The 25,324-nt window shown below is 38.2% G+C and overlaps 1 protein-coding gene across 7 annotated transcripts in view; it reads left to right on the top strand.

The window, feature by feature from the left end:
* The window catches only part of ICA1 (islet cell autoantigen 1), a 155,892-nt gene that overhangs the window by 93,302 nt on the left and 37,266 nt on the right, over positions 1-25,324 (top strand). For all 7 annotated transcript variants that reach the window (XM_035020622.1, XM_035020627.1, XM_035020623.1 and 4 more), the window contains 2 exons: positions 18,399-18,524; positions 19,545-19,643. In XM_035020622.1, the coding sequence (XP_034876513.1) occupies positions 18,399-18,524; positions 19,545-19,643 (225 nt within the window). The remainder of the gene's footprint in view (positions 1-18,398; positions 18,525-19,544; positions 19,644-25,324) is intronic.

Raw genomic sequence — 25,324 nt, 5'->3', positions numbered from 1 at the left:
TATATCTTTCAGAACAAAACATAGGTGAATATCTGAATGACCTTGGGACAAAGAATTTTTTTTTTAATTTTTATTAAAGTATAATTGACATATAGTGCCATGTTAGTTTCAGGTGTACAATATAGTGATTCAACATTGCTATACATTACTCAGTGCTCATCATGATAACTGTACTTTTAATCCTCTTCACCTCTTTTCACCCATCCCCTTACCCACATCCCCTCTGGCAACCACCATTTTGTTCTCTGTATTTAAGAGTCCGATTTTTTTGTTGGGACAAAGAATTCTTAAACAGGACACAAAAAGCACTAACCATAAAAGAAAATAATTAATTGTACCTTATCAAAATTAAGAAAGTCTGTTCATTAAAAGAACACTGAGGAAAGATAAAAACTATAGTGGAAGAAGATATTTGTAGTATAGATATTCAACAAAGAACTTGTATTCAGAACATCTAAAGAAGTCCTACAGAAAGAAAAATACCACCTAGTTAAAAAAATGGGGAAAATATATGAACAGACACTTGACAAAAGAAGATCTCAAAATTGCCAATAATAATATACAAAGGTATTTACATTATTAGCCATAAGGGAATGATAATTAAAACCTACCAAATGGCTAAAATTAAATAAGACTGACAATCACAAATGTTTGTGAGGTGTGGAGCATCTAGAACTATTGTACATTGCTGGTGGGAGTAAAAACTGAAAGAACTACTTTGGAAAACTGGCATTATCTACTAAAAATATATACTTCTAGGGTTATATCCAAGGAAAGTGAGTGTTCATGTAAAATTCATGTACAAAAATGTTCATGGCGGCATTATTTTTAATAGCCCCAAAGTCAGAACAAACCAGATGTCCATCAACAATAGCATGGATGAATTAATCCAATAGGATACTATACAGCAATGAAAAATAATTAATTGTTACTAGAAGGCAGAAATATGGATGAACCTCATGAGCATGGTGTTGAGTGAAAGAAACCAGACATCACAGGGTATATAGTATATGATTTCATTGGTATGAAGTTCAAAAGCAGGCAAAATGAATCAATGGTGATAGAGGTCAGAATATATAAAATAGTGTTTCTATTTTTGAGGAGATATTGATGGAGTGGAACAAAAAGGAATCTACTGGAATGCTGAAAATCTTCTATATATTGATCCAGATAGTGTCTAGGTATACAGTATAAATATATTTTAAAGCATATTGAGCTATACCTTAATGTACTTTCATATAAGCTGTATTAATAAAACAGTAACAAAAACACAAAATAACTAGTCTGAGGAGAGAAAGGGAGGAATAGAGGCATAGTGCATATAAGAAAGAAAGCACAGACTAAAATGAGTTTTAGTGGTATAATTATTTAGAAGCACTTTAAGAAGAAAAGGACTGTCGTACTGATGGTGTCTTATTTGTTTACATCTTCAACTTTCTGATTTCCTGAACATTTCAAGCATATATCTTCCAGCCCTAAATATCAAGAGACCTCTTCTATGCAAAAATATAAAAAAATGACTTTTTCTCCCTAAGAAAAGTATAATTAGCATTTGGAAGTTTGGGGGACTTGGGCTAAGAGCATCAGAAGTTCACCAGAGAGTCATCTAGGACTTCTCAGTTCTAATGATAAACAAACAAACAAACAAACAAAAACCACCAAAGAATTTTTCAGCTGTTTCACTCTTTTCAGATTCACCCCACCACACTTATCTTCTCCACTGTTGCTGTACAACATTTCTTTTAAAATTCAGTCGCATTAGGGGCACCTGGGTGGCTCAGTTGTTAAGCGTCTGCCTTCGGCTCAGGTCATGATCCCAGGGTCCTGAGATCAAGCACCGCATCGGGCTCCTCTTCAGCGGGAAGCCTGCTTCTCCCTCTCCCAGTCCCCCTGCTTGTGTTCCCTCTCTGTCTCTCTCTCTGTCAAATAAATAAATAAAATCTTAAAAAAAATTTCAGTAGCATTAAAATGAATTTTTGAACACCTTAGTAATCACCTGATATTATTAACAACATTTTTTTTTTAAAGATTTATTTATTTATTTATTTGACAGAGACAGCGAGAGAGGGAACACAAGCAGGGGGTAGTGGAAGAGGGAGAAGCAGGCTCCCCACTGAGCAGGGAGCCCGATGCAGGGCTCCATCCCAGGACCCTGAGATCATGACCTGAGCCTAAGGCAGATGCTAAACCGACTGAGTGACCCAGGCGCCCCTATTAACAACATTCTTGTTGATGATCAAAATAGTAATGGATATATAAAATCTTCGGATAGCTGACAATTGTCTATGGAAGTGTTAGACTGTAACCTACTTCCAACATTGTGTCTAGCATCTTGTCATTTAACTCTTCTTAATCCCTATATTAGGTAGAATAGTCTAGGTTAGGCCGTGTTACAGAGAGACACCCAAAATTCCATAATCCCATGGCTTAACCCAACAGAAGTGTTGTTTTGTTTTGTTGTTTTTGCTCACCAAATAGTCCTGGGCAGGTGTCTAGGTTGATGAAATGGCTCTCTTCCAATAAGTTATTCAGAGACCTGGGCTGACAACAGCTTTGTAATCTTTAAAACATGCTTCCCAGTGTTCCCTCAATGTGGACATCCCAGTTATCCTGAAAGGAAACAGAGCATGCAGGAACATGTGTAGAAAGGCTTTATGGGCTAAGCTTGGAAATAGTGTATGTTACTTCTGCTCACATTCCATTGGAAAGAACTTTGTCTCATGGCCACACCTATTTTCAAGGGAGTCTGGAAAATACAGAAGGGCAAATGGATTTTGGTAGATAGCACAGCCTCAGTCATAACAGCACCTGGTCATCATACTGAAAATTTGAAATATTCTCAGGCCTATATTGACAAAAGGAATTATCACCAACACAAAACGTTAATGGATTGGGTGTATACAAAGAACACAAAACCCACATTTTCCAGAACAGCTGATATAGAGCAAATTGGAACAAGTTGATTTGTAGCAGGAAGGAGACAGAAATGTTACAGAAATATGTTGAATCTGTACGCAGAAAATGTTTTAAAAATTTAGACTAATGGGAAATTGAGGAGTTGGAATGGCTTCCTTATTGGCATTCAATTACTGTGACAGTGTCTTCTTCTAAAAAAAAAAGACATCAAGTGACAGAATGTCCATCTATAAAAGTAGACTATAAAAATAGAAGCTATAGACCCAAAGTGATGGTGTGTATTCCTAGGCACCAGGTTAAAAACTAGAATTTTTAGCTCTTACTGTCAATATTGGGATGATAAAATAAGATATGACCCCTGTCACAGGCTCCCTGGAGAATATAATAGAAGACAGTCAATTAAAGTAATAATGACTAGGAGCTCCTGGGTGGCTCAGTTGGTTAAGCATCTGACTCTTGATTTTGGCTCAGGTCATGATCTCTCAGAGTCATGAGATCGAGCCCCATGTTGAGCCCTGCATTTGGCTCCGCAATGGTGTGGAGTCTGCTTGAGAGTCTCTCTCTAACTTTCCCTCTGCCCCTGTGCTCTCTCTCACTCTCTAAAACAAAAATAAACAAAATAATAATAATAAAGTAACAATGACTGTGCAGTGTGATGAGTGTGAGATAATAGAGGTGTGTAACAAAGTGGTGTAGGGGCCCAGAAGAGGAGCATCTAAAGTCATACTTGGAGATTGAAGTGTGCTTCTTGGAAGAGGAGGCACAAGCTGAGTTTTGAAGGGACAACAAAGGAGGAGAAATACGATATCAATGGGAATAACAGGCGCAAAGGAAGAGGATGCATCCCCTTTATGATTTGGGAGATTGCACTGGGAGAAAAGAATGAGAGAGAGACAGAGAGAGGCCAAAAATGAAAGTGAAGTGGTCCAGGGCCAGATCATGAGGGGAGTGTATGCAAGTTACAGAGTCTGGATTCAACCTCAGTGTTGGGGGAACCAGGGAAGGCATTGTTCATGCTTCAGTCTTTTTAGATATTCTTTTTTTTTTTTTAAGATTTTATTTATTTATTTGACAGAGAGAGAGAGAGCACAAGTAAGCAGAGTGGCAGGCAGAGGGAGAGGGAGAAGCAGGCTCTCCATTGAGCAGGGAGCTGGACGTGGGACTCGATCCCGGGACTCCAGGATCATGACCTGAGCAGAAGGCAGCTGCTTAACCGACTGAGCCACCCAGGAGCCCCTAGATATTCTTGAACATCCAGATCCACACTTTGGATCTGGAACTTTTCCCTATTTGCTCTATTCAGGACCCACTGCCGAGTAAATAAATACAACACCTCAAACAAGATAATTTTTAGCCAGTCAGTTCACCTGTTAATTTATCAGTTGATTTATGTTTGTGAGTTATGATTACTTACAGTGAATGACCATCAGTCAGTAAGCATAATAAAAATATATGGTAATATAAAGGACAAACAGGTTTAGCTTGGGCAGCCAAGAGACACAAGCAAATTCCCCAACCTTTCACATGGTGCATAAACATGAATAAATGTTCAAAAAGGAATAAAAAGAAGAGGAATAATGACATATTTTTTAAACCACAATAAAGTACAAGAAATACCAGTGGAAAAAAAGGACAGTATTGTAGCCTTTTACTATCCTGAAGTGTGTGCTTCTCAGATAAGAAAGAAATTGATAAAGCGGGTGCCCTGGGCTCAGTCTTGTGACCTGAGTTAATACTTCCACTAATGACCTGAAAGAGGAAGTGAAACCAGTCAGTTACATTTTCTGATGACAGCATTGCTTTCTTAAGTTAAAAACAGAAAGCAGAAAAAAAAAAAAAAATCACCAGCTGAGCAAACATTAAGGATGTTGGGACAGTGTAATAGCTAGCTAAATTAATCTGGACTGTATCTGCATATTATACACTACATGGTTGTGAATAATTTTAACTGTGTTTCAACCAAGGGCTTGAAAACAGATCACCTTTTATTCTTTGATCCTACATCAGTAGATATATTGCATAGTGAGTAATGGTTTGAATTTTAAAACAAGAAGCCAGGATCATAAACTTGTAACATATTAGAACATTTTAATGTAATGAGTGACAGGTCACGAAGAGAAAGAGTGATAGATGAAATGCCGACACCTCCATTTTGGGTAATGTACAGTTGCTCTTGCTGGTTTGAGATTTGCTACAATTGGGAAAGCAAAGTGATTCAGTGAAATGAACATGGACTTTCACATCCTGCCCTGCCCTGCTGGTCAGGTTGGCTTGGGCAAGTTACCTAATGGTTCTGAAACCCAGTTTCCTTCTCTGTGAAATAGAAAGAAAATTATGGTGTTAGGAGTATTGCAAAAATCAAATGAGAGTACGTGCATGTATGTATTTCACCTACTCAGTAAATGGTGTGGTGCTGGTGAGGAAGAAGGATGGTGTCCGGGAAAGTCTAACAGTAATTCAGCAAACAGAGCATGTTGTGCTTTCTTGAAGAGCGCCATTATGTAGTAGGAAAGCAGGACTCATTCTGGAATCCTCTCTTCATTCAGTGTTTTGCATACTGACTACCTGGAGGCATATAGCCACAGCCTCATGAAATTAAATAGTGTGTAGCTTTCACCCTCATGAGGCTGAATAGTCCAGAGCATAGCTGGGTGTACATGGGAGCAGGTTGCACGCACCACAATTCCGTGTCATAAGGGTGTTTGCAAAGAGACTGACTGCAGAGAGGAGAAACTGCTAACTTAGCTGAGGAGCCTTACAGGAAAAGGTTCTCAGAGGAGAAACCCTTTGAGCAGAAACTTAAAAGGTTGAGTAAGAGTTACCATGTGGACCATGAGGGGAAGTTTGTTTTCCCAGTCATAGGAATTGTGCAGAAGTGTGGAAGGAGGTTTGGCATGGTGTAGCTGGAGAAGGGAAACTGAGTATGCCTAGAGCATATGGTGCCTGGGAGGTGATGTGGGATGGGCCAAAGGCAGGATGCAGGGTATGGGTGCAGGGTTTGTATGTTACCCAAGAGGAGAGAGCATCCAACCCAGGCCAGGTGCTGGCCGTTCTACTTACCTGCTGGTTGGTTTTGGGCAAATCGTGTTGTACCTCCATTTTCTCTTCTCTACCAAGGAGCATAATGTTACCTACCTTGAAAAACTGTAGTATGAAACAGTTGTAAAACACTGCCCTCCGTGAGGGTGCACTTTTTTCCTTCTCACCCAGTTTGGAACACACGATTAACTGCAATAAAGGAGAGTTAAAACTCTCTTACCTGGAAACTCAACAGAGAGTGGATTGTGGGATGGGCCCCCACTTCCCCTGAATCATCACTGGGATCATTATTTGATTAAGGTATTCATCTGCAATATTTTATACATTCCTAGAACATGACCCTGACACTTTCTTTGGTGTGTTCCACTCCTAGTTGACTTATGCACTCATGATCAGAACATGTTATAAACCTGAACTTGTAAAGCGCAGAGTAGGGAAGAAATTTGGAGTGATTTCCATTAGTATCTGAAAATGAGCATCTGAATGAAGGTTGCCTACCATGCTTGTGTAAAGGAATTGAGATTATGTCAGCTGTATGTGTGCCTTGTCCTGATTACACAGATGGATCCAAAACTCTTGTCTTGAATAAACAGTTTTCATTCATCTGAAGGGAATGCTAGCTGAAAGATTCAATTCAGTCTATAAATTCAGCAGTGACATAACTGAAAAACCCCAGAATTACCATTGTGTATTTGTTATTGCTGAATTGTTAAAGTTCAAAATATGTGTTTAGGAGGAAATGAAGTAAAATGACACACATCTTCCTTGTTTTTGACAAAACCCTGGTAAGTAACCATCATAGCCACAGCATTAAACATGTATAGATTCTTCTCTCTTTTTCCTCTCCTTTTCTTCTTTCTTTCTTTGACTGCAGCTTCCCTCTCTCTCAAATCAGCCTACTCTCCACTCTTCTTGAATTAGGTTGAAAATCAGCTTGGACAACCCATTTATTCCCCTCCCCAGTTTGCCACCACACCCCACACATTTTTTCCAGCCTCTCACTCCTGCCCCACCTGGTTCATTAGCTGTGGTGCTGAGTCTAGCAAGACCAGGGAGTTGATCCCTTCTCTCTTTTGTTTCCAGACTGTGGAAGTGCTTTCTCCAGTGCCATGTTGATCTACCTTGTCCCTCTATTTCCTTGTATCAGTGGAGCATGCCTCTTTCTCGGGACTTGTTCTAGAATCTCTCTCTCACTCTCATTCTTCACTATCTTTCTCCTGGTATTTAGAGGTAGTTCTCTGAAGTACAGTGTTAGAATGATGCTGCTAAGTGTGAAAGTATTTGTTTCCTGCACTATAGAGTGTAAGTTTTGTGGGGGTTTTTTCTTGCTGTGTTGAGGGAAAATCCCAAACTACGATGTGTGTGTGCGCTTGTGTGTGTGCATGTGGGTATGTAGTGGGGTAGTAGGAATGTGTAAACTTTATATGTACATCTAAATATCATTCAATTCCAATGGACTAGATTCATTACAAAAGCATAAAGGAAAAAAGGTATATAAAATGAGTTTTCTCTAGAAACTATAGAAACATAGTTATTCATGCTATTATATGTTGATTTTTAAAATATAGAACTTTCGGGCTGAACATTTAAAAGAGGAGTTGTGGGGCGCCTGGGTGGCTCAGTCAAGTGTCTGCCTTCGGCTCAGGTCATGATTCCAGGTCCTGGGATTGAGCCCCGCATCGGGCTCCCTGCTCAGCGGGAAGCCTGCTTCTCCCTCTCCTCCTGCTTGTGTTCCCTCTCTCGCTGTGTCTCTCTCTGTCAAATAAAAAAATAAAATTTTAAAAAAAATAAAAATAAAATAAAATATAGAACTTTCAGAATCACCCACCAGTTGATTAAGAACATTATTTTATCTATTTGTTAATAAACTTACATTTTAATAAGGCATGTAAACCAGATATGAAAAGTGTATAACTAAAGACAATGATTATAGTTGAACAAGCCAAGCACGCTCCAACCTCAGGGCTTTTCCACTCCCCATTCTTTCTGCTCAGAGTGCTCTTCTCCCTGATATCTGCATGATTTGCTTCCCCTAGGTCTCTGCTCCAAGATCACCTTCTCAGAAAGCTTTTACCAAACCATTCCACTTTAAACAGAATCCTCAACCACTGCTCCCAGATCCTGCAAATCTATCTTTCCTGTGCTGCTTTATTTTCACCATCTAACAAAATATAGATTTATTTTAGTTGTTTATTGTTCCATGTCACCCACTAGAATGTAACCATCATGAAAATAGAGATGTTGCTTTATTCCCTGTTTCTCTGCAGCACCTAGAACTATGGGTGCTCAATAATATTTCTTGGGAGGAGAGAAGGAATTCAAGAGGCAAGAATGGTTCCAAGTAGAGCTAAAACCTCGAATGCTTTGAGGTTTATGAAACATTCTAGTAACAACAGTACCATTGTGAGTGTGGGAGATAGGCCCACTATTGGGAACAGATGGTTTAATATATTATATATTCCTTCTTTGTTAATAAATTTGAATGGTTCAATAATGAGTAACTTTTCCCTCATCAACTATCAGGTCATCCTGCTACAGCACAGTTGGACAGGAAAGGCAGTATAAATGTTTGGTCCTTTGTCAAAATATTGAGTTGGTTCACTTGGCATTTTCAACAGGTGCCCAATGAGGTCTTTTGGTTTTCAGTTAGTGTGTTCATTTCCTTCTTTTTAAGTATCATTATGAACTCATAGATTTGAATATGTTTGATGGGTCTTCATTGTTGCCAATAATACTTTATTGATGCTCAAATTGTCTTAACTTTGGCTAGTGAGAGCCTCTTCAGGTTGACTCTTGGGTCCTTTTGACATGATCCTGGTAATGGTCTAACTTGCTTTCTTGTACAACAAAATATTTTAGGACCATCATATATTTCCTACACTAGCCCTAGAATCAGCCATTTTGACAAGGATCCCTGGTTATTTTAAGAGAGACATGGTAGGGGCATCTGGGTGGCTCAGTTGGTTAAGCGTCTTCCTTTGGCTCAGGTCATGATCCCAGAATCCTGGGATAGTCCCGCATCAAGCTCTCTGCTCTGTGAGGAACCTGCTTCTCCCTCTCCTTCTGCCTGCTGCTCCCCCTGCTTGTGTGCTCTCTGTCTCTCTCTCTCTCTCTGTCAAATAAATAAAATCTTAAAAAAAAAAAAAGAGAGAGAGAGACATGGTAGTTAGAGACCATGGTCTGGGTGCTTAGGATGCTCATTACTTCTAAATTAGCCATTACTTTGACCTTTACTGTGGACAGAACTAGAAAATATATTTTTGGATAATTTAATGTTAATAATGAAAGCAAAGAAAGCAGAACTACTAAACTTCTATTGTATTTTCATTGCCATTAAGGGAAGTTGTATTAAAACTAGAAAGGATAGAAAGTCACTCTTAAGGAAACCTTGAAGCTTAGTCTATTAAACTGGCTAATACATATTAAATGTATTTAAATACACTTAGATGGATTATGTCACAGAAAGAACTTATGTATCCAAGTCCAGAAATACTGCTAGTAAGCTCTGAGAAATCAGAGATGGCAGAAATTCCACAATAAGCAAGAATTATCCTGTTTGTAAAAGGGAATACTAAAAACTCAAAAATTTAATATAGTAAATTTCACTCTGATTCTTCATCAAATTTAGATCTGATTACAATATAAATGGCTTTAAGGATTTAGAAAAAATTGGGATTTTTCTGAAGCCAAATGGATTCACTCTAACACCAGACTAACACCATTTTGTCTTATTTATAATATTTTGTAAGTCTCATATCATGCTCTATTAGATAAAATGGGTAAAAATAAGTCAGAGATCAGATTAAAAAAAACAAGACTAAGCTAGGTCTAGTCTCAGGACGCACTTTAAATATAAAGATACAGATAGGTTAAGAGTAAAAAGATTTTTTTTTAAAGTAAAAAGATTAATATATCACCTGCAAATCCTAATCAAAAGAATTCTTTTTTTTTAAATATTTTTTTAAGATTTTACCTATTCATTTGACAGAGAGAGAGACAGCAAGAGAGGGAACACAAGCAGGGGGAGGGGAGAGGGAGAAGCAGGCAGTTTCCCCGCTGAGCAGGGAGCCCGACGTGGGTCTTGATCCCAGGACTCTGGGACCATGACCTGAGCTGAAGGCAGACGCCCAATGACTGAGCCACCCAGGCGCCCCCTAATCAAAATAATTCTTAAGTAGCTATATTAATTTAGACAAAATAGACTTCAGAGCAAGGACTTTTACCAGAAATTAATATAATCTTGACAAAATATGGTAATCCAAGGAATGGAGATCAATTTAAAATGAGTAAACATAGTTTGCTATGTGAAAAGACCAAAACCACACTATATGGTCATTTCAGTGGAACCAGAAAAAGCATTTGATAAAATCCAATATCCAATTCTGATAAAAATTTTCAACAAACTAAACATAGAAGAGAACATCTTCAATCTGTCATTGGGTATATATGAAGAATGTACAGCTAATATTATACTTAATTATGAAAGACTAAACACCCCCACACACATATACCCTGCCCCAAGATCAGAAGCAAGGCAAGTATGTTTGTTCACACCAGCTTCTATTCAGCATTATCAAAACTAGTACAATAAGGCAAGAGAAATAAATAAAGACATACAAATTGGAAAGGAAGAAGGAAAGCTGCCTATAATCTTAGATAACATGATATATGCACACGGATCCATAACTCTATCAATCCATCCATCCATCAATCTATCTATCTAGAGAGGAAATCCTAAGGGATCCCCCAAAAAAGCTTTTAAAACTAATAATCAAATTTAAGAAGATCATAGGATACAAGATCAGGTTATAAAAATTAATCATATTTTTAGTGAGCAGTTAGAACTTGAAATTTCTATTTTTATAGCATCAAAAAATATGAAATATTTTACAATAAATTTAATAAAATGTCAAGGCTCGTGCACTAACATCAACCAAACAAAATGCTAGGAGAATTTTAAAAGACCCAATAAATGAAAAGATATACCATTTTCCTCAGTCTGAAGATATTGTTAAGATGTCAATTCCAAGTAAATCTGTAGCTTCAGTGCAATCCTATCAATATCATGAAGGCTTTTTTGAAGAAATGGAGAAGCTGTCCCAAAGATATAATAAGAATAACTTGGAAGAACCAAAACAAAAAGAAAAAAGAAATGTCATAGGATTTATACTACCTGACTTAAAGACTCATTATAAAACTGTAGTAATCAAGAGTGTGGTATTGATATAAGGATAAACATATAGATCAAAATAATACAAGAGAAAGCCCAGAAATGGATCCATACTTAATAATGCCTTGATTTTTGCCAAAAATGTACAGACAATATAATGGGCATTTGGATAATTTTTCAACAAATGATGCTGGAACACCTGGATGTCTACTTCTGGGGAAAACAAAATGAACCAACACCCCTACCTCACACCATCTACAGAAGTTAACTTGAAATGGGTCATAGATCTAAATGTAATGGCTAAAAATATAAAATTTCCAGAAGAAAAAGCACAGGAAAAATATCTTTATGATGTTAGAGAATGGTTTGGTAAGACACAAAAATCAGAAAATATAAAAACAATTAGATATAATCAAAATTAAAAACTTTTCTCTTCAAAAGTCACCATTAAGCAAATGAAAGGCTTATTGTAGGAATCATTTCATAATGTACAAAAATATTGAATCACTCTGATGTATACCTCAAACTAATAGGAGATTGTATATCTATTACACTTCAATAAAATCAACTTTTTAAAAAAACTTGACAAAAGAAAAAATGAAAAGCAAGTTAAAGATTTGAAGAAAATATTTTCAAGCTTATGTCTGATAATGGATTTATATTTAGAACATATAAAGAACTCAGTAATAAAAAGACAAACCTAATTTTTAAAAAAGTCGAAAGATTTGAATAAGCACATTACCAAAGATATGCAAGTGGCAAATAAGACATAAAAAGAATTTCAACATCTTTAGTCATTAGAGAAATGCAAATTAAAATCATAATGACTGTGACTACACATCCATTAGAATGGCTAGAACTTAAAAGATTGAAAATACCAACTGTTAATGAGGATATGGAACAAATGGAACTTGGATTCATTGTTGGCAGGAATGCAAAGTGATATAGTTACTTTGGAAAACAGTTTGGCAATTTTTTTTATAAAATTAAATACACAGTTACTAAAAGACCTAACATTCCTACTCCTAGATATTTGCCCAAGAGAAATGAAAAACATGTCCATACAAAGACTTGTGCTCAAATGTTTATAGCAGTTTTATTCAAAATAGCCAAACCCAAATGAGTATACAAATTACACTGTATCCATGCAATTAAATACTACTCAGTAATAAGAAAGAACACAATGCTAACATATGCAACAACACTAATCTCAAAGGGATTATGCTGAGTGAAAGAATCCAGCCACAAAAAGACTAGACTACATTGTATTATTCCATTGATATGAAACTCTTGTTCCAAGTTCAAAAATCCTTTAAAAAGGGCTCTGATTCACCCAGCTGGAATCAGATGCCTTTTCCTGAATCAGGCAACCATGATGCATTGTGATTGACTCAACTTGGGTTAAGATGGCCATCCTTGGGCCAGTCAGTGGGAGTGGAGAAATGCCCTATAAAAGGATATATCAGCTCCCATTTAAACCACATGATTAGAATAAAGAGAAGGAAGATTTTTCAAAACAGAGTGAGGATTTTATTGAGGGGAGACCAAAAAACAGATCACTCCTAAGTTAACAGTTGGCTGCCTACACACATGCATGGTGCACACAGTCTCTTACACATACTTTCATGCATAATACAGTGTCAAAATTGCTCCTGCCACCAATGGCTAAGTATATGATGCAATCAAGTGATACAGTAAAGTGATTCAGGAAGGTGTTTGGTTCTCTGACCCTCAAAGGTCTTGGTTCAGTGGCCAGAAAAAAAGATCTTTTAATGAAGCCAAATACCTGTCCATTTGTTCTCCAAGTGACTTCAGATGGGCTAGACTTTCTCTTGTGGCACCTTAAAGCCAAAAGAAATAATTGCTATATTCTCTGATCTTGAAAATTTTCCCTGGATGTAGGATTGCTGCCTCAGAGGAAAATATGATGAACAAATCAGTTTTAATGAGGGAGGAGTATTGAGAGCTGGTTGGGAAAGAAACCAAGAATTTTGATGTGGTGTGAGGTATCCGTGAGAAGTTGATATGAGTAGAAACATCTGGTGGAAAGGCAAATTAGATGATGATACTGGGTTTGGAGTGGTTAGATCCATAGGAGTCATCCTCCATACTCCCAACATCTAATCCCTCACTAGGTCCTACCTGTTTTACCTCCTAAATATCTCTGGAATCAGAGCACTTTTTTCTCCATATTAGTATCACTACCCAAGTTTAAAGCTACCATTATATCTCCCCTTGACTCTAGATCCATGCTCATCTACACTCATCTCCTTCCTCCAATCCATCCTCATACTATAATGAGTAGACTTTTCAAACTGAAAATTCTGTCTCTCCCATGGTTAAAGACCTCCATTGTTTTTCTGCAGCTTTTAGGATAAAAACTAAAATCCTAAGCATATGCCTTCAAGGACTGTGCCCTAGAATGTGCCCCAGCCCACCTCTCTTGCCTCATCTCCTACTATCCTTCTGATTGCTTCAGCAACCCAGCTACACTGGCTTTCAGGGACCTGCCTTATTGCCCTCACCCCAGGACCTTTGCATATGCTCCTCTCTCTGCTGGAGTATTCTTGCATAGTTAATCATGTTCAGTCCTTCTGAATAGAATTTGAGCACTGCTTTCTTGGAGAATATTCTCTTAGATTCTTGCTAAATCATTCTTGTGGGGCAGTGGGGCTTTTCTTTGTTTGGTTTGATATTATGCCCTCACTGATGTGAAAATGCCCACTGGACTGTCAGCTCCATGAGGGCAGAGACCACCTCTGCTTTACTCACTACTATGAGCATGTAGAAGATACTCAGTGAATATTTGCTAAATGATTGGATGGGTGGATTGTGGAAGGCAGAGTCATTTCCTGGAAGAAAATGTAAAAGTAAGAGTAGGATTGTAGTTTTGCTTTATTTTGTTTTTAAAGGAAGGAAAACACAAAAAAATTTAAAAACCACTCTCAGATTATTTGGTTATGGAGTAATATAAAGACCTTTCCCACTGGATGGGGAAGTCAGATTGAAATAAGAAGATGAATAGCTTTGACTTCACTATATGTAATTCAAGTTGGGGCTATAAGAAGTAGAATTTCACATTAGGAGAAATAAGTACAGAGAAATGCCCTGTAGTTTTGGCACTGAAGACATTGCTCCCTTTTCTGATAAACTGAATTTCTGCAGCCTGGGGAAGGCAGGACTCACACTAAAGGGAGTTTAATATGCGTGATCATTTCCTAGAGCTTAGAGAATAAGAAGAGAAAGGTGGGGCAACAGAAATAAAACTAAAAAATAGACAAAGGGTACATTTATTTGACTGAAGATATTTTTAAAGAACTTTGAGAACCACAGGAGCTCCTCAAGATGTTTATGTAATTGAATATAATTTATCTGGGATTGAAAGGAATAATAAAACATTTTTCACTTAAGTGCATCTGGAGGCATATGAAATTGGACTCTTGATGGTGGCCTATGCTTGACTGTGTCCTCAGTGCTTTGTCCGTGGGCTGCAGACTGGAAATGTGTTTTAGAGAGTAGACATGAAGCACAAAATATTAAATGAACTTTACCATATTCAAAATGCCCAACAGTGTAACAGCCTCCTTGTTTGGCAGGGAAAGGACTCAACATTTGGAAACTCAGCAGTGCATTAAGTATTTTAATAATCATTGTTGACACACAAAGCATATGGCCTTTCAGAACTCACTGGGTCAAATGTTGAAGTCTTCTTCTAGGTTTCTAAAATTACTTTACAAAATTAAACAAAATAAATTAAGGCACATTTCAAAGGATATTAATGCATGAGCTTTGTATTATAAGCAACTGAAGTAAGTTTTCTTATATGATAAAAGAATACGTAAAGGAAAAAGCAAAATCCACAGTCCCCCAAATTAATTTGCATTTAATTAGAAGATCTCGAACCTCCCCATTAGCAGGCCAGTCTTGTGAATACGTTGTATTTATTGTTTACTCCTATTCATGCTCAGATATCCCCCTGCCTCATCTCAGAAGCCTTTATTGTCCACCTGCTTATCATTTATATCCGTTATCTGTGGCCACAATAATGCTGTGAAATAAGCAATTCTAACATTCAGTATCTTAAAACAATAGGCATTTCTTATTGCTTACAAGTCTGTGGGTTAGCAGGGTAATTCTGGTCTCTGTCAGGCTCACTCATGAGTCTGTGGTCAGCTATAGGGTAGGGAGGGCTTCTGCTCATCATGGTGGCCTCCCCAACATCTTTGGGTCAGCTGGCCAAAGGCTGATCTGTTGGGACAACTGGGCTCTCCTCCTTGTGTCTCTTGCATGCACAAGACTCTCACAGCCCTCCAGCTGGCCAGCCTAGACATATTCTCAGGTTGGCCTGGGCATATTCTCATGGCCATCTCATAGAAGCAAGAAAGTGGAAACATGCTAGCATTTTTTTTTTCAAGCTTCCAGTTTCATCACATTTGTTAACATCCCACTGGCCAAAGCAAGTCACATGCCAAGCCCTGAGTCAGAGTGGGAGGAGCCTAAAAAGTTAAAGGGCAAAGAGTGGGGATACTGGGAGGCCAGTATTTGGGGCTTTAATGACATCAACCTACATCCCTGCCCTACACCACCCCCAGCATTAATCAATCCCTGTCCTGCACTCTTAGTTTTATTGTTGTATTTTTCCCATTGCATTATAATATAGTTGCTAATTAGTCTTCTCTAAAATATTAGAGGGTCCTTATTCCTAAGCACATTCATTCATAAGTATTTACTGACCCATTGCTACAAGTCTTATTCCTTTATAGAGGCCCCAGTACCTAGCACTAGTCCTGACACATAATAGGCGCTCACCAAATATGTGCTGAATGAATGCATATGTGAAAGTTCATACCCATATCAATCTCCTTCCCCTTCTGAAGAAAAGGGTGGAGACAGATGCCTCTCAGGATCCCATTGAGGAAGTCTTCCTGGCCTGAGCAACTGGTGAACCAGTGAGGGCTTGCAGTGAGGTTCTCAGATGCTTTGAGACATCTTTCTCTTCACATTCTCCCATTTCTTCCCTCTGGAACTTGGGTTTTCAATTAGCAATAATCATGCCTCAGATAAACTCATGGGCTACGATACTGCCACTCTGCAAAGCTGCAACTTGGGTTTTCTTTTTTGTGTCTCCTTATTCCTCTCAAAGGAAGATAGAAAATCACTACTTTTAACTAATTCTAAATTCATTTTATAGTCTGTGCTCCCAGGCATCTTTGCCTAGAGTTTCTCCACTCTACAGTGGGAAATGATTGAGCTCCCGGATTTATTTAAGCTCATGGTGTGGTCAGTTTGGGAGCAGCTAGATGGCTTCTATTCTCTGGTTTTCCCGGGCCTGTAGACCAAAGATACAGAAGAATTCTTAGGAAATGTTTTATATAGTTACAGATACAAGACCCTATTTATACAGGATATTAGTTCTATCAAAATGGTGTTAAATGCATTGGCTCATTTTTTTCCAATTCCATATAATCTACAGGAAAAACTTGGGTTTCTGGATAGAATCATAATTCCGAGCTTCTTGATTTTCCAGTGACCAGTGTTAAGTTGCTTGAGAGGCAGAATTGTATGACTTTGGAGTCAGGCAGGCTAATCTAGAATGGCAGCCGTGCTCATTAGTTACTTTCCCAGATGAATCCTCTTACCCTTAGCAGTCAGAGAGGGTAATAACAGAGGCTAAAAGAGAATGGCTGGCATGTGGTAAGTGAATTGTATTAATTGTTCAATTGTATCAATTGTATTAATTGTGAATTGTAGCTATTGTTAAATTGCTTCAATTGTTAAATTGTTGTAAATGGTAACAGTTATATCAATTGTTGCTATTATTATAGAATGCCCTATAATTTTATAAGCTGTGGCTCTAGTATTATCAGTGGTAAAAATTAATGTTTTATATCAATAATCTTCGTGTTTATTTTTATTAAAAAATAAAATCATTTCTAAAACAACTTTGTAGGTTATACCTTAAAATGGTACTTAGGCACTTCACCTTTTGAAATGGCCTGGAAAATTTCTCCATTCAGTCACCAAATATGTATTCAGTGCCTGCTTTGTACCAGGTCACTAGGTGCTGAACATGCAATGGTGATCAAGGTAGACATCACCCTTGCCTCCTGGTATCCTGTGATGGAAGAACTATCACTAAAGAGTCAGCATTACTCCCAGAGTAATTACTTACCATTACTTAACAGTTATCTACCTACTAACTACAACTGCATGAATTATCTGAAATAAAGTGGTATTTGGCTGGCTTTCCCTGCCACACCATATCGTGTGGTGATGCTTCAGATTTGAGGAAGGAGAAATTTTGAGTTCACCCTTTTTAAAGTAGCTGTATTATTTTTAAAACCTATTTTATTTTTTAAGATTTATTTATTTTACAGAGAGAGCATGCACAAGCATGAGTGGGGGGAGGGGCAGAGGGAAGGGAGAGGGACAAGCAGACTGCACTGAGCATGGAACCCAAAGAGGGGCTCGATCCACAACCCTGAGACCATGACCTGAACTGAAATCAAGAGTCAGAGGCTTAACCAACTGGGCTACCCAGGCACCCCTTAAAAGCTTCCATTTTATTATCAAATAATGTATAGAATTGACATTTCTGAATTTTTTACTGACCTCCATTTTGAGCTACTACATGGCTGAGGGATAGAGGGAGAATTGCTTGTGTACATACTCAGTAATAAAAACTTGAAAGTTTATCAGCTTTTTAGGCTGTGTCACAGTTCTCTTATGTGGTATCCTCGTTTGGATCTTGGAACAGAAAAAAGGACATCAATGGAAAATCTAGTCAAATCTGAATAATGTCTGTTGTTTAGCTAATAGGATTGTGTCAGTGTTGAGTTCTTATTTTTAACAAATGTACTGTATTATGTAAGATGCTAGCATTAGTGAAGCTGAGTGAAGAATATACCAGAAATCAGCTTCAAAGAAATATAGGGAAACAACAACAGGGTGAAAGTTATTCCTTTGCCACTGTGCATGTTTCCAGATGTCTCCCCACCATGGTTACTCAGTGAATGCTCTGAGAGGAGAGGAATTTTAACTTTTGACTGACAAATAGGATGGCAAATCTGCTGTAAAATCATCATATGCAGTACTGTTGTTGAAGTCCTTTGAAGGTAAAGAATGGATGTTGTAGGATCTTCTCGCTTGCCTGGAATTTTCAAAGGTGTTTTCTTGTGTGAGAGAGATAAGCCCACTATGGGTCTTCCCTCACTGGCAAATTTTAACCACCTAAGAGTCTGAGTGGTTCAAAAGCTCCCTTTTACTTTCATAGGTACAAACACAAGTACGCCTTGCCAAAAAAAGCTTTGACAAATTGAAGATGGATGTGTGTCAGAAAGTGGATCTTCTTGGAGCAAGCCGATGCAATCTGTTGTCTCATATGCTAGCAACGTACCAGGTAACAAAGTGATGTTGGTTATAGTGAACCAAGAATGTTACGAGGTTTAGGGGGACAGAAAGACAGTGTTGGAGCTAAAAGTATGGTTTGGGCATTATGAAGTTCTGAATGTCTTGCTCACAATTTACTTTCCACCCCTTTCCCTTCTAGTAGACTTACAGTTTACTCAAACTGAATATTAGCTATTTCCTGTGCACACACTGCTTTCTCACTTTCCTGCATTAACTTAGGTGGTTCCATCTGCCTGAGTGCCTTTCCCCTCCATTGTACCTTTCCATAGTCCCCTCTGTTTGACGTACCAGTCTGAGTATTGCGTCCTTCAGAAACCCTCTTCTGAATTCACTCTGCGTTGTGGCCTCTACTTCCCATGGCACCGTCATTCACCTACTCATCAGGTTGTCATAATTCAAGGAACTATTAATTTTTGTCTCCTTCTAGCCTGAGTTCCTTCAGGATAGTACTCATATTCAACAACAGTGCTTTTGGGCACCAACTGAGTGTGGGAGGCCAAATTCTGGGTGTTGTAGGGAATATAAAAATTAATGAGACCAAATTCCCTGTCCTCAAGGACCTTAAAGTTTCAGAAGGAAATCAGAGATAGTACATACAGTCTAACTATATTTTCTGTACTTCAAGGAGAAAGCAGGGTGTGTGTGCTAAGTGAAATAAGTTCTACAAAATCCAATGAGATTTTAAAGAGGGACAAATCGAATCAGCGGAGAGATCACAAAAGCAGATTGGTAATGATTCCTGGGTTTTGGGGGATGGATCACATGGGACAAGTACAGAAAACAGGGAGAAGAATATCCCAAAATGGTGGAGCATTATTAGCCATGGGAGGCAGTATTTGGGGGAACTGGGAAGCATTGAGTTTGGCTGAAATACGAGGTATAAAGAGGGGCATAATGGGAAACAAGCCTGCAGAGGTGAGTTGGAATCCTATGTGGGCATCCTTCTCCAGGGCCTGTGGCTAGATCTGGGCATTCGAAACATTAATAGCTGTACTGTCTTTCCTTACAGACCACCCTGCTTCATTTTTGGGAGAAAACTTCTCACACTATGGCAGCCATCCACGAGAGCTTCAAAGGTTATCAGCCATATGAATTCACTACATTAAAGGTATGAAAGCTAGAGAGGCCATTAGAAAATCTTATGAAAAGTAATGTTTTGTTTATATCAGAGTGTCCATGGCAGCAATCATCATTACTGCAACAGACTCCCAGTGTCAAAGAGGGAACTATGTCCCTTAGTATAGTCTTTTTTTGTGTAAGTATTCGTCACAGCAATACAAAAACACAGCTGGAACCTTGGGGTACATATTAGTGGAAGGTGAATTGTGGGGACTGGTCCTGCTTCTTTAAATGACTTGTTTGACTTTGTTAAAGGGAAGATTGTACAAGTCTAGTATACTCCATAACTTTTTAATTATTAAATTCAAATATGCTCACTTGAAGAGGTATTTTTCTTTCCTCTGTTACTTCTGACAAATGTCATTTTATTCTGTGAGTATCATCTAATACAGAATTAGATTCCTGTAAGACTACAGGAATATTTTCCAGTCGAAAAAGCAACATTAAACTCAGTGATTTCTCAACTTAAAGGGGATATATGCAAATATCTGATTCTCAGGATTGCAACTGAATGTGGAATCATTTTGGTTGCTGAGGGAGAATGCATGTCGAGAAGGAAGTGACTTGGGTTCCAAAAGGATTTTGAGAATGAGAGAACACTAGGTACTTTGTTGCCAGGTCATATCTTTGGGGGGAAAAAAGACCAGGAAAGAACTTGTTAATACCTTGAAATTACCTTCCTTCTAATTTTTCAGGCAATTTGTAAATGACTCATCACCTTGCTTGAGAAAACATTAAAAAGCCTTTTTTTTTTTTTTTTTTTGCTTTAAAACACCTCTCTGATTTTGAAATGTTTATAATGTCACTGCATCTATAAAAGTACTAAGACAGAAACCTTTAAGACCCTGGCCCTTTAAATGAAAGTCCCAAGAGGAACCCAAAATAGTTCACTCACCTTGAGATGCACCTGCCCTGACTCCAGACAGGACATCTGGCCAGTGAAGTTTGTTCTTCATAATCCTCCCGTCAGCTGGTCATTTGCTCATTTATTGGCACTCGCTGACATGCTGCATGGTAACCAGATTCAGAATGTGCCCCTTTTTTTGCTCTGTCAGCTGGACAGAAGCACTTGAGGGGAGGGACTTCTTATTTCCTAGGTATCCTCTTTTGTCCAGCCAAATGTTTGTATCCAGTGACCCCAAAGCCTTTCTTATCACATCATCAATATTACCATTGTTGGCAGGACTGTATTCCTTCCCCATAATTTATTACTCACTTTTATCACCTTAGGAAGCAGCTATCCTGACCAAGCCATGTTGATTAAAATTATTACAACTCACACTCTTCACATTTCTTATACAGGCCTGAACAGAATCCCGTCACTTATTCTTTGATAAGGCAGAGAGTTTTAGGTTTTAGGGTGTGTATGTGCATCAGATTTTATTTTATAATAAATACAGTTTCAGAGTTTGTCTTTTGAAAGACAACTGTACATAACTCAAATCAGCTAGGTGGAAGATGGAATGATGCCTTCTGCAAAGACGATTTAAAAGAAGTTCAGGTTTGAGTTAATTGCATATAAAGCACACTATAAAATTGAAGTTGTGCCACAAGCATGGAAGAATCCTTATGTGTCGCTCTGGCCTCCTGTGCTGAGGAAAATATGGCTCTTTAATTGTTGCCATGATATTTATCCTGCAGAGAGGATCAAGCTGATTATGTTAGAGGATTTCTGGGCAGAGAATTTCGTGAAAGTTTGATGGCACTGGTTCAGGATATAATTACAAATATTTTGGGCACATGACTATCCATTGCCTTTTACATCCCCAGAGTCTTCCTTAAATTATGGTTTAAGTAACAGTTTATGGTTTAATTGTAATATAAACTCAGTAGAAATAATATATCTGTTGAGGTATAATATAATTATAGTAATATTAAGAATGTTAAGTGTCCAGTAATCAACCAACTAAACTAGGCTGTTATTACTTTTCTAGAATGCTATTCGTCTAGTCTTTTCAATGATGTTATATTGGAATCACAAGCTAGTCACTAATTATTTTCTTTATATGGACCTAAACCTATAGAATAGAATCCTGTTATCACACAGCTCATTATTGCCCACATAGAGGCATATTACATATCATCCTGCATGCCACAAAACATGAAAATGAAAATCACTAATACCTTGTGTATTACCAGCAAGCATGAAGATATTACCTGACTTAGCAACCTCTTGCACTAATGTATTTTTTTTAAACATACCTTGTATTTAAAAGATTTTGATTTGATTGAGTCATTTTCAAAATGTCATTTTCTTCTGAATGGCACTATATATTGATAATGGATATTTTGAAATTCAAATAAATATTTTCACCATTTATTTGTTCTCTGGATTTACCTGAGCAAATAGCCCCTGAAATGCCTTTTGGGACTCTGGCTGGAAAGAAAACATTGTCTTTGGAGAGGTTTGCCAAGCTCTGTTAATGAAAAGCAACCCATTTGTTTTCTTTGCTGCAGGGTGTATTCTGAGTGTTGGTAATTGTGCCACTGCAGCTGGATTTCCTGACTGTTAGTTTTATGCTTGATGAAGGATGATAATTAATGTGTTAAACACTCAATGCATCCTGTTTGGAGGGAAGAGACTTCTGCTACAGAATTACAGGGATATAACTCATGCCCCAGAAGTTTTAAGTTTTATTTCTAATGAACCTTTCTCTAGAAAACATGTGTCATTCTTTCCCAGAATAATTTTATTGTAAAAATGAATTGAGTCTCCACCTCTTACAACCTGAAAAATACCCAAGTGACTATGTTGACATTTTGCAAATATTTTGTGGTAATGTTTTATGTGACAACTATTGCTTTTTTACTCAGGCCTGATATGGTTCTATTAATTGTACCTTTATTGACATAATCCTTCATCATTTAAATTTTATGATTAATAAATTTTTGTAGCATTTTAACTTTATGGGAAATTTAGCATTGAAATTTAATATTACAAAAAAATTTTTAATATTACAATTTTTTTAAATCTAAATACAGCAAAGCTCAAATTTAAAGTGGAGAGAACCATCTTTTGAAGTGATTTCCAATAAAAGAAGCAATGTTCTAATCTCGCATTTTCAAACAATAAATATTTATTGTTTCATTAAAGTGCTACTAAACATAGGGATTTTGCATGGGTTATTATTAATGTTAATTTTATACTGATTCCAAATCATCGGAGAATGTCTTTCACATGGTAGAAATAGTCATGGAGATAGGAATGGAATATTTCTAGCCATATCTCAAAAGCACTGTCACTTTTTTAGAGAAAGTAATTTAGACCATGAGTTTAAAAGCATTTTTTTAGAAAGCTGAATGAAATGCTGTCTGTAGGAAAACAGTGCCCTGTCTTAAATTACTGACCCTCAGATGTGGTCATGTTTACTTCATCCTTCCAGGATGCCGTTTACTTACACATTTCCCTACAGATCCAAAACAGGCTTCAGAGAAGGCAAAACAAAAACAAAAACAAAGGCAAAAGCAAAATACCCCTGTGGAGTCGAGTTGGCTTTTCCTGGAAAAATCTAAAATTCTATTTGTATTAGTGGTCTTTTCTCCCCTATTATGTGGGTTGAGTTAGATGTCTTTATAGAGAAGTGAGCACTGGGGGCCCTTTGAAAAAGTGGACACACCCACTGGGAGCTGGTTGAGGGGAAGGCATATCCTTCTCTGATTTTTTTTTTTTTTAAAGAGATCAGAGTGCCTATATTTAATGAAAACGGCCAGTAGTAAAATGGAGTTCTGTGATGTGCCCCATTCCAGTGTTTTTAGCAGGAAAGCCAGGTGTTTTACTCTGGATACATGATAAAACAAAGTACGGAAGGTCAGTAAGGTCAGAAGCTCTGGAGACAGCCAGACCTGGCTTTAACTTCGGCTCTGACACTTCCCGGCTATGTAGAGGGGGTGGTGGCACCAGTGAGGGTCGTAGGGATGGATTTATCAAGAATTCTAAGGTGGATCCAGAAGACAGCCATTGGTAGTATCGATACAGAGGGTTTTGTTGAGGTTGCCAGGTTCTGTAGCCTAGTGTAAGTTCCTTACTGTTTTTACCCTAGATGGTAAGTTTTGCAGTGAGTTTCGCAGGCAAGGCTGTGAATGGCAGTGGGATAGGTGTCCCAGACCTCGCCCAGGATGACCCACTCCCTCCCTGACTCCCACAGACGCTCTGGCAGCTCCATTGCCAAACCTGTGCTTTGGCCCTGCAGGCCCTGGTCTGGGCTGAGAGAATTCCCCCAGGGATAGGAGAGGGCAGGGCAGGCCTGCAAGCAAGAAAGGCAAGGAGGCTTCCCACCCTGCAAACAGGGCTAATTCTAAAAAAATGCACTTTGACTTTGCAACTGGCTTTTGCCCTGCGCCAGGATTTTAACTAAGGAAACCCGAATTTGAAAACCTAACTTTGGGCATGTTCAAAAATAACCATTGAAACAGATGTGCCAATGTTCCCTTTCTTCTCTCCTGGGGTCTAGGACTTAGCACTCTTATATGGAACATCATTCTGGAGACCAAAATGCTTTTAGCTTTCACAGTTCAAAAAACATCCTTCTCTAGATTTTGTTTTTCTCAAATTTGTATGCCTAACAGCCTTCTTCCACCCACCTCCACATTTCTCAGTTAATCACTTGAACATTTACCGACAAGCCACACAGCTCTGTAGTTACTTGCTTTGAAAATAAAGCCATAATAGTTTTTATGAAAATTGGGTAAATATCTCTGCAGTGCTGTTTTAGTTGCCAGTCCCAACATGGCAATTATTCATGGCGAGCATCCAGAATATCCTTGTAGACTTTCAAGTTTTCTCTCAGTGTCATTACTTTACACAGCATTTAGCAGAATGATTTTTTCCCCCAAGCTGCTCCAGGCCAGATCATTGCAAAATTGAGATGCATCCAAGTCATGGGAGAGGAGTGTGTAGGGGGGCTGACCATGGCCACCACTGTAGTCTGAGGTGGACAAGCCAGAGTGTGGCTGATCATCAGTCCGTCCATCCTTTGTGATGACTGGCACTGGTTCTTCCAAGAAGCTGGTGGTAGCTCAGGCTGTCCTCATAACGGTAAGTTTCCTCTCCATCCTTTGCTTCTCATTCCCTTACTTTTACTTGAGGGGAATGGAAAAATATTATCATTGTGTGGGCAGTTACTTAATGCCAGAAACTCTGCTAAACGTGAGGTGAAGTAACGTCTCAGAGAATTTGTCATGGTATGCGTGACTCTAATGTGCCAAGGTTGGATATTATAATTAATAATACTGTTAGGTTCAGCACTAATATATAGAAAGTGCATATATTTTATCCTCAAATAACCTTGAGAAGTTGGGTCTACTTGGGTTTTTTCCCCCTGTGTTTCAAAATGAAGAAACCAAAGCTCAGAAAGGTCTAGTCATCTGTCCAAGGCCACATGCCCAGGATGTGATAGCTCTGGGAACAGGGATGCTCATGCTTTTCCCACTCTACCACATGTCACTTCTTCAAGGGGGTACTTCTGGCTGTGAGGCAAGGAGAGCAAGAGAAGGCACAAGGGCCACCTTTAAAAAGTCCAGTTGTAAACTTTCAATTAAAAGTAACACTTTGAAATGTTTGCACATAGGTGAAAAACATCCTCTGTATGTCAGTCCCTCAGATACCTAGGAACCTAGGACCCTTCTTTTACAGTTTGGAGTGGAGTCTCCTTAATCTCCTTTGGCACTTCA

This window comes from Mirounga leonina, unplaced genomic scaffold (assembly GCF_011800145.1).
Source record: "Mirounga leonina isolate KUSES-001 unplaced genomic scaffold, KU_Mleo_1.0 Mir_174, whole genome shotgun sequence".
Taxonomy (NCBI): Eukaryota; Metazoa; Chordata; class Mammalia; order Carnivora; family Phocidae; genus Mirounga; species Mirounga leonina.
This window is presented reverse-complemented; position numbering and strand designations above follow the sequence as displayed.